Source organism: Fukomys damarensis, unplaced genomic scaffold, assembly GCF_012274545.1.
Source record: "Fukomys damarensis isolate Sample0158 unplaced genomic scaffold, DMR_v1.0_HiC HiC_scaffold_36, whole genome shotgun sequence".
NCBI lineage: Eukaryota > Metazoa > Chordata > Mammalia > Rodentia > Bathyergidae > Fukomys > Fukomys damarensis.
The window spans coordinates 12,392,003-12,402,661 of record NW_022900948.1 but is presented as its reverse complement, the minus strand read 5'-3'; the positions used below and the strand labels follow the sequence as shown (position 1 = coordinate 12,402,661).

At 46.6% G+C, this 10,659-nt stretch overlaps 1 protein-coding gene across 1 annotated transcript in view; it reads left to right on the top strand.

Moving 5' to 3' along the window:
* The first annotated feature begins 212 nt into the window (after positions 1 to 212).
* Positions 213 to 10,659, top strand: part of Ccl19 (C-C motif chemokine ligand 19) — a 24,115-nt gene continuing 13,668 nt past the window's right edge. Inside the window, exons 1-4 of the mRNA XM_010619432.1 lie at positions 213 to 264; positions 678 to 852; positions 1,657 to 1,789; positions 2,005 to 2,098. Of these exons, the coding sequence (XP_010617734.1) occupies positions 792 to 852; positions 1,657 to 1,789; positions 2,005 to 2,098 (288 nt within the window). The 5' untranslated portion in view covers positions 213 to 264; positions 678 to 791. The remainder of the gene's footprint in view (positions 265 to 677; positions 853 to 1,656; positions 1,790 to 2,004; positions 2,099 to 10,659) is intronic.

Sequence of the window (10,659 nt, the reverse complement as noted above, 5' to 3'; positions counted from 1 at the left end):
AAAAAAAAAACATGGTTACAAAGAGATGGTATACTTGAGACAGGAGGTGGAATCCCAGAGGACTGAGATGTAGGAAGAAGTTCTGCGCCTCCCAAGGAACTTTCCTTTTCTGCTCTGCTTGTCTCAAGGGAGGGGTTGGTTCCCAGATGGTAAATGAGCAGACACTGTGCCAACACGTGGAGGCCGCTCCAGCTCCCATGACTGTTCTCAGGACTGCGAGGAGCCTTCTCACCACCTACCTCACCAGTAAGGCGAGGGGCACAGGTGAGGACGCGGTGAAGCTGGGCAAGCGGACTCGCCTCCTCACTGGGCCCCCGATCCTGGACCACCACTTCCGAAGCCCAGTCCAATGGCTGATGGTGCAATGAGATGAGAGTGCAAACCTCCTCCCTGGAGCTGACAGTGTGCAGCCCCTGCTTCTTGGCCAGAGTACAGACTGTTGTGGTTCTCAGGGCTGAGGCCAAGGAAAGCAAAGAGGGGGAAGCTGCTGAGGGGGTGATAGAAGGCGGGGTCAGGTTGTGGCAGAAAGAGGGGGGTAAAAGGGAATCCCCAAAACAGGACACAGAAGGGAATTTTTGGACAAAGAAAGTGAAAGTTCTGAGCTATAGAAAAGGAGGCAGCGGCAGCCTCTCAGACTCACAAGCTTGCGCTCTTAGAGGACGCTTCACTCCCCACAGGACACGGGACACCGGTGTGCCTCTCCTCGCTCCCTCACACGCTCACCGGGGCCTCGGCCTCACACAGACTCGACACCCAGACACTCGCTGCCAGCCTGCCCCAGCTCGCCCTCCATGGCATCCCGTGCAGCCCTGCTGTTGGCCCTCATCCTGCTGCTTCTCTGGACCTCCCTGGGTAAGGCTGAGGGGAGGGACAAGGGGTGGTGGCAGAGTGGGGGGTGATGTCTGGGGGGTGATGTCTGTGTCTCAGACTGCTCGATGATGGTCACAAGGAGACACTGCAAGTTCAGATCTGCACGTTTCAATCTGGAGATTCCCATACCCAGAGTGTCCCTGTGCTTGTGGGTGCACCTGTGCCTGGAATTCCAACATGGCTCCATGCGGGCATATGCTGGGGCCTATGGCTGTCCCTGTTTTTGCAGGCTCTATTTCTGCTGCCTTCTTTTCCCAGGCAGGAGAGAGAACAGGGAGAATGGGAGGCGACAGAGCTGGGCAACCAAAATATTTAATACTGTGATTGACTCACTTGTTCTTTTTTCTAAAAAATTTGAGACAAGGTCTCCCTATGTTGCCCAGGTTGGCCTTAAATTCCTGGGCTCAAGTGATCCTCTTGCCTCAGTCTCCCATAGCTGGGACTATAGGTGAGCACCACCAGCCCAGTTATCTAGTAATTTGTAAAACCCTTAACACCAGCCCAGCCTATGACTGTCATCAATTCTCTTTGCTGTAATGTGGGGAACTGAGTGGGCTTGGGAGAGGAGTTGGGGGATCAGAGCGGCAGGAATGCTATGTGGGGCTCAGGGCAGTGGTTCTTTACCAGGCTTAGAAGAATTCTATTTAGCAACCAGTAGAGTCATACTGGTGCACACCAGCTGAGTATCAGGTAGAACTGGACCCCATCCCACACACTCAGGTGTCCTTAATGCCACTTAGGCCTGAGGTCTCCCCTGTGTCCTATCACCACTTTCCCCTATCCCAGCCCCTGCTCTGGGTGGTGCTAATGACGCTGAAGACTGCTGCCTGTCTGTGACCCAGCGCCCCATCCCTGGGAAAATCGTGAAAGCCTTTCGGTACCTTCTCATCAAGGATGGCTGCAGGGTGCCAGCTGTTGTGTGAGTTGTAGGAGGCAGTATCTGGCCACATCCCTCCTCAGCCCTGGTGATAGCCCCCCGAGCCTCATCCCTCTTTCCTGATCACACTCAGCCCCTTCAAGAGAGCCACTGCAAGGGGTTCCCAGGCGTGATCCCCAGCACTTGCCCCTCACACTAGAGCCTTCCAGGAAGCTGGGTTCTGGGGTTCCATTCTCTGGCTCTGGCTCTCACTCCAGGTTTACCACACTGAGAGGCCACCAGCTCTGTGCACCCCCAGATCAGTTCTGGGTAGAACGCATCATCCGGAGACTGAAGAAATCCTTTGCCAAGGCAAGCCTTGCCCCTTCCCAGCCCTGTCTCCATCCTCCACGCCCCCTCTATGATTCTATCCCATGACTCTGCCTCGTCTCCCTCCTTCCTCAGGGCAAATGCCACAGCAGTTAGCCCCTGACAGCTCCAGAGGGAGCCTTGAGTCTGACAGAAAGGATGTGAATCACCATGGCCTGGAGAACCAAGGACCAGAGGGAGGACCAGGCCTCTAGCTGTTCTGTACCAGACCTGACCCAGCCAGGACAGGGTCTGGAGTGTCAATGTGACTGTGAATGTGAGTGTGAGCAAGAAAGTGGCACAAGCACAGCCTTTCCACATCCAGACTGCAGTGCTTCCAATAAAGACACTTGGCACCCATGAATCTGTCTGTCTGCTGTCTGTTTGCTTTCTACCGGGGAGAACGGAAATAGGAAGGGAGAAGATAGAATAGCAGCTGCGGTCTGGTGCCATTCCACCCTGAGATCTGAGCACTTTCCTCATCAATCCCCACCTAACGCCCTGATGCTCTCAGGATCAGCCCCCACAGTAAGGGTCCCACATCATACCTCCTCACCACGCATCACAGCCCACATTCGGCCACAATCAACTTGCATCATTTCCCTGAATGAGCCAGGTCTCAGACCTCCCTGTCTCTACTCTCCAAGGCTAGTGTTCAAACACCCAGGTTGCTCAGGGATCACTTATCAGTGGGGGGCAAAGAGCAGGGAGGAGGGCTTAAGGACTACCTAGGACAAATTGCTCAACCAACACGCCATTCCCTCTACTACACTCTGTCCTCTGCCTCCCGAGCTTCCCTTCTGGATCTGTATGTTTCTTCCTCTAGGAAGCCTTCCCTGACCCCTGGCTGGGTTAGGAAGTTAAGTCCCTCCCAAGCTCAAAGGGCCCCCTGTGCTGCCCCCATCCCCCCGCCATAGTCATAATACTAGCCTAGTTTGTTCATGTTTCCTGCACAGGGGTTATGTCTATTTTGGTATCCAATGTGCTACCTGGTACAAGGTCACTCAATAAATATTTGTTTAGAGAATGAATGAATGAATGAATGTGTGAGAAAGGGCTCTGCAGCCATGGCTGAAGGCCCCATCTGTCCATACAGTTTAACCTCTGGACCAGTCTTCCTCTTACTCAGTCTGAGCAAGGTCCAGCTCTATCCGAGCAATACTGGGGTCACATCTCTCAGGGACACTGACAGTCAGACAGAGACAGAGGTTCTGGGGGAGAGGCCCATGGGGCAGAAAAAGCAGCAGCTAGGGAAGCTAGGAGATTCGGCCTGAAAGAGCCCTGTACCACCCATGCAGTGCTCATGAGCTATAGGACTCAGAAGCAACACAGAGACCAAGGGAGTCTCAGGTGTGAGGACAAGAACCCCATGACTCAGAATATGGGCTGCTCTGTGAGGAGTAAGCTTCTTGTGCTTCAGAAGTCCCTGGGAAAGCTTTCAGACTTTGGCCTGTAAGGGCCTACCATCCAGAAGTGACAATTCTATGCCACTAGGGTCAGATGGCAGCTAAGAGCCAGATTAAGCATCTGTGCCAGGAAAAAGAAGCCATCATTATACCAGATACATGTCAGCTAGTAAATAAATCCAGGCCACAGCAGGCCTGGGCAAGCATTGGAAAGGGAACAGTGAGGAAACAGTTGTGTCAGCCCCTCCTCGCTGGGCTGAGAGCATGGCAGTCTTTTCCTCTTCTCTGCTCCCACAAGCAGGTGTTCAGAACCTCAGGTATCCCAGGTCTCAGAGTCACAAGGGTTAGGAGGGGTGGGAGAGTTTTCAAGAACAGCTGCTATGGCTGGAAAGTTTGGCTCTGCTGGCTGAGAAAAATTACCCATCCATTCAGGCATTCATGCATCCATCCACCCAGGTGTCCTTGCATACATTAGACATTCATCAATCCTCCCACCCACCTACCAACTTCCCACTCATCCATCCATGAATCCATCCATCAAGCCAGCCGGCCATGGAGTGTCTCCTGAATCCCACAGGCAGAGAACACATATTTGTGAGGGGAGCACATTACCTCAAATCTTTCTCATACCCCAGTCAAAACAAGAGGAAGTCAGCCTGCCTCAGAAGCAAACACAAATTTTCTCCCTGGACCCTCAGGCTAACACATAGATGGAGTAGGAGATGTAAGGGTAGGAACCCTGAGGCACATGTTATCAAGGCAGAGCTGCCAGACACTATCTTATGGCACTGCCACTGGGAGTTTCAAGAGAGAATCAAAAACTCAGTGACCTCAATGCCTGTGTCCACATCACACAGTCTTGTCTCTGCCCCATCATTGTGTGGCCCTGGGCAAGTTCAATTCAACATTCCCCATCGTAAGGCCTGTTTTTCCACTTGCCAGATGGCAGGGTGGGGCTTGATTTTTGAGAATCCTTCCAAACCAAGACTTGGCTCCTCAATCCTTGGATCTCATGATAAATCCCAGAATTTGCATAGGCCCCCTCAAAGTTGGGCATATCCAGAAACTTTCCCACTTCTTGGGTCCCCAGGGGCCCTCCTCTGGGAACAAAGGAAAGGCTGAGGCTTAGAAAGACAGAAAATAATCTATGAGCTAGTGAAGTGCCTTAGGTTGAAGAGTCCTCTGCTTGATTCTTGGCAGCCTGAGAAATGAAGGATGTGAAGGAAGTCTGAGGGGCTGGATACGCCACAGGGAGCGGGCATACAACTCCACCCTCACCCTCCTCTAGCTATTACCTTCTATCCTAGCTTTCTCCTGTCTTATCCCCTTAACTCTCTGCCAGGCACACAAATCTAGCAATCTGAGGTTGCCCCCTCCGACACAAATATTCTCAGCACTGTAACTTCATTCAACCAATATTTGCTTCCTGTTTCACTGTAATTCTCTGACAAATGTTTCATCTGCATTTATCACAAGTTTGTTTTGTTTTTGTTTTTGGATTTTTTTTTTTTTTTGGTTTTTGGTTTTTTGAAACAGGGTCTCACTATGTAGTTCAGACTGCCCTGGGACTCATTGTGTAGCCCAGGCTGGTCTCAAACTTGCAGCAATCCTGTCTCCTGAATGCTGGGATTACAGGTGTGTGCCACCACTCACAGCTTCATTTATTGCAAGTTTTGCCTATCTACCTCTGAAAATAATGAAGCTGCTAGCTTTCTGGCAGGTAGCATGGACTTGTGGGTCCACCAGCAAGAATATGGAATGTTATGGCTTAAATCTAGAATGTTTCCCTCAGAAGTGTCCTATGTTCAGAGGTGGGGCTTTTTAGAAGGTGACTGGATCATGGAGGTCCTAGAACTGACCACAGCAGATGGATTCATTGATCCACTACAACTAAATGTGCTACAGGAGGAGGTACCTGGTAAGAAGAGGCAGTTTGCTGAGGGCATGAACTAGCACGCTACCCCACCCTTGCTCTTCCTTTCTCTCTCTGCTTTCTGGCCACTATAACATGTGCAGTTTTCTTCTGCCCAGACCCTTCCACCATGCCATTTTTGCTTTGGAGTTGGACAACCATGGACTGAAACTGTGAGCCAAAATACACTCTCCTCCTTTAAATTGTGAGTATCACATATTTTTTCACAGTGACAAAGAAAGTAACTAAGGAGCTAGGGATTTAGCTCAGTGGTTCTGCACCTGCCTCACAAGTGCAAGGTCCTGAGTTCGATCCCTGGTACTGGCGGGGGGGGGGGGAGAAAGAGAAAGAAAGAAAGCAAGAAGAAAAGAAAAGAAAAGAAACGAAAAGAAAAGAAAAGAAACGAAAAGAAAAGAAAAGAAACGAAAAGAAAAGAAAAGAAACGAAAAGAAAAGAAAAGAAACGAAAAGAAAAGAAAAGAAACGAAAAGAAAAGAAAAGAAACGAAAAGAAAAGAAAAGAAAAGAAAAGAAAAGAAAAGAAAAGAAAAGAAAAGAAAAGAAAAGAAAAGAAAAGAAAAGAAAAGAAAAGAAAAGAAGGAAGGAAGAAACTAAGACATGGAGGCCTTGCCACCTACCTCTACAGATATCTTCCCCTCTCCTTCCAAATTCTTCCCCAGATTTTCACAGCACATGGCCCTTGCTACAAGTTTAAGGCCTGCAGCTGAATACCTCCTACCCTGAAAGCTTATGGTCCTTACAGCTAATATCTTCCGAAAGGTATCTGACATCTCTGTTCAGGGAGCTTTTTAGGGCAACTGATTCCCTGACCATCATCTGAGAGCTCCCAGGGGAAAAAGACTGAGTCTTGACCATCTTCATTGCCAACACTGCTCTGCACAGTGTCTGGCACACAATAAGTCCCAAAATACATCTATACATCTGATCAACAAAAAATGGATTTAAATGTGTCCTTTCCTGTTACACACACACACACACACACACACACACACACTCTCTCTCTCTCTCTCTCTCTCTCTCTCTCTGTCTCTCTCTCTCACACACACACACACACACTGTAGCACATCCAGTTCTTAAAACAGTTGGGGTTAACTCTGTTGCATGGTTGAATGTTTGGTCTGAGCCAGCTCCATACGGTTTTGATCATGTTTTTCATGTTCAACTTCTCGGCAAGCCCCCATCCCATGTCACTTCCTTCTTTTAGCCTCTGGGAAATTCAGAAACAGAAAGAAAATCTTGGAAATAACATTCTCATAAAAGAGCAGGACTCCTAAATGGGTTGTTTACTCCAAGAGCCCCTGCGTAGGAATAAGCAGGCACTTCCCTGGTAAAAGAGCTTCCTAGATGACCCTGAGAGTTTGTCCACACAGAAGGACATGGCTCTGTGGTACTAACCCACTACTAGTACTGGGAGCTGCTTTTAAGTACTATGACCATTTTTATGTTGCAGATGAGAAAACTGAGGTACAGAGGTAAAGTTATTTGCCCAGGCTGTACAGCTAAGAAAATGTTAGAGCTGAGTTTCCATTTGGCAGTTTGGCTGCAGAATGTACCACCTACCATTTCACATACTACCTCTCAGAGTTGACCTATCTCCTAAGTAAAAATAGAGACCATTACAACAGGGCCAAGTCTGAAGAAATGGTCCCAGGGAATATAGAAAGCCACTAGTTTGGGGTGTTGACCCTAACTCAGTCTCCAGGCTGAGTCCCATATTTCCACTATATTATTACATCCTCAAACAACTCTGTGAGGTAGACTGCATTAGTACCATTCTATATCTAAGGAAACTGAGGCATAAGGAGGCAGAAGCAAGTGCATGCAACTTGTAAGTGTCAAAGCCGGGGTTGCAATCTAAGTCTGCCTTAGCAGAGTAACCTGGGCTGATTGCTGGGGGGCTGGAATGTCTGGCTGGGGTAGAAAGTCTTTGCTTATTGAAAACAAATGAGACAGAAAGCTGAATATCTCAACCAGGACCTTTATGCCTGAACCCAGAGATAAAGAGAGGCATTCAGCCTGGGCCTCTCCAGCACAAGGGCAGAAGGGTAATGAGTTTCTCTAGAGAACTTCAAGAGGAAGCCTGCTCAGGCTTTTTCCCAACAAGGGAGTGGCGGAGCAGAGGATCATTGGGCTATAACAATGCCACCCTATCTCATTCCCAAGGTAGCATCAGAGGCCAGGAAAGGAGGGGCAGGGCTGGGGATCATTGGAAGGGCAGGGGTAGTGACAGTACTAAGGGTTCTGTAGGAGAGATTTCCAGAAATAGGTGAGCTCAAGCTTCTGATGAACAAGTGACTAAGGGCCTCAGAACCAACCTGGAGAAGACCAGTTTAGAGGATGAAGCACCTGAGAGGGATGGGAAAGAAAAAGACCAGAGATATAGTCAAGCTGAGGGTTAGGTCTTCAACATATTAATTTGAGGGGCACACAGTTCAATCCACAACAACATCCAACTCTAATTCCAAGACTGCAGGGTGACATCAATTCCTCCTCTAGTTTTGCTGCCTCTAGTTTTGTTGTAATCTCCTCTCTCTATTCTGCAGCTTCTGGTAACTACTAGCAGAACACCTGATTGGCTAGCACAAGCTAGGTTATGCTGTGATATTAAGTGACACCAAAATCTCAGTAGCTCAGCACAACAAAATTCTATTCCTCACATATGCCAAGCCTGCTGTGGGTCTAGGCAAGTCTCTAGCACAGCTGTATTCCATGTGGTGGTTCAACATTCCAAACTGCTCTGATTGTTTGGCATGCTCCTTCATCTCAACATATGCGTCTGTGATCATTCTTCAGGGAAGTCAGCAAGGGGGAAACCTTTGCTTAAATCTTTTTGTCTACATGTCAATTCTGCTCACATTTCTTTAGCCAAAGTAGGTCACACAGCTATGCCTAATTTCAAACAGGAGAAATAAATTAGAATCTTGGTTGGAGTAGTAATATTACCACAACAGCCTACATTCAAGAATGGGACAAAATGGAGCTGCCTGCACCTTAAGAAATCATGACATCAGGCATGGCAGTGCATACTAGTTTGAGGCCACCCTGGGCTACATAATGAGTTCAAGGCCAGCCTGCACTTTAAAACAAGACCCTGTCGAAATTAAGACAGAAAGAACAAATGAGAGAGAGATAGAGAGAGAGAGAGAGAGAGAGAGGGAAGGAGGGAGGGAGAAGGAAGGAAGGAAGGAAGGAAGGAAGGAAGGAAGGAAGGAAAGAAAATTAATTCATGGCCATCAAACCAGCACTCAAAAATATTCTGCAGGATATCCTAGAAAGAGATAATGAAGCTAACAATGGCAAAATAGAATTAATACACCAGGCAATGTGAACAATTAATCAGAAGAGGGAAAAAAGAAATCAGCAACAGAAAAATAATGCAACGACAGGAATAAGTCAATATCTTTCAGTAATAACTCTAAATATGAATGGTCTCAATTCCCCAATCAAATGACACAGATTGGCAGAATGGATCAATTCCAAATCTAATTCCAAGACCTCAAGGTGACATCTATTCAACCAACGGTATGCTGTATACAAGAAACATATTTAATTCAAAAAGAAATTCATAGACTAAAATCGAAGGATGGTAAACAATATTCCATGCAATGGGATCCCCAAAACAAGCAAAAGTAGCTATCCTCTTTTAGATAAAGTGAACTTCAATCTAAAATTGATCAGAAAAGGCAAAGAAGGTTACTACATATTGGTTAAGGGAATGATTTAACAGGAAGAGATAACAATTATAAACATATGCCCTGGGGGACAGGGATTTGGCTCAGAGGTTCTGCCACCTGCCTCGAAAGTGCAAGGGTCCAAGTTAGATCCCCGTAACCAAAAACAAAAAAAGAAAAAAAAAATGCCCTGAACACTGTGTACCCAACTTTATAAAACAAACACTACTGGACATAAAGATCAGATAAACATCAACACAATTATAGTGGGGATCCTCACAAAGAAGCCTGCTTACATAAATGCAAAAGAATGGAAATTATCCCATGCATACGAACAGATCACAGTACAATAAAACCAGAAATCAATGGCAAAAGAAACCACAGAAATTATGCAAACATGTAAAAATTAAACAATATGCTCTTGAATAATCAGTATGTCACAGAAGAAATCAAGGAAGACATTGAATCAAACCACAATGCCAGTACAACATATTAGAACCTATGGGGCACAATGAAAGCATTCCTAAGAGAGATAGTTATAGCTGCAAATGCCTGTATCAGAAAAACAGATTGAGTCCAAATAAATAACCTAATGATGCACCTCAAGGTCCCAGAAAAACAAAAACAACCCATATTCAAAGCTAGTACAGTGATACCTCTATTCACTAACTTGATTCTTTCCGCAATTCTGGTCACAAACCAAGTTGTACAAGAACCAAATCAAATTCAATGGTTAGGCTCAATGTTGACCCTATGGGGAAATTTGATTTAGTTCTCATCCAGTTTGGTTTGCAACCAGAATTGTGGAAAGAATCCAGTTCATGAACCAAGGTACCACTGTACAGGAAGGAAATTACAAAAGATCATAACAGAAATGAATGAAATTTTGATACTGAAAAAAAAATACAAAAAAACCAATGAAACAAAAAGCTGGTTCTTGGGAAAATAAACAAAATAGACAAACCTCTGGCTATTTACATGCTGAAGATTGACTCTAGACCATATGTCTCAACATGAACTAAGCTAAAATCAAATGTATCAAAGAAATAAATGCCAAGGCTGGGGATGTAGCTCAGTGGCACCACACCTGCCTGGCAAGCACAATGTCCTGAGTTTGATCCCTGGTACTGGAAATAAATAAATAAGAAAGAAAGAAAGAAATGCTAGAACAGAAACATTTACCCTGCTGGAAGACAAAATAGGTAAAATTATTCAAGTTATTAAAGCCATGGATAAGGACTTTCTGAACAGAACCCCAGGTGCACAGGAAATAGTACTGAGAACCAATAAATGGAATAACAACAATTTAAAAAGCTTCCACACAAACCGGGCATGGTGGCACACGCCTGTAATCCCAACACTCAGGAGGCTGATGCAGGAAGATCGCTGTGAGTAAAAGACCAGCCTGGGCTACACAGTGAGTTCCAGGTCAGTCTCAACTACATAGTGAGACCCTGTCTCAAAAAAACAAAAAAAAGGCCGGGCATGGTGGCTCACGCCTGTAATCCCAGCACTCGGGAGGCTGAGGCAGGAGGATCGCTGTGAGCGAGACCAGC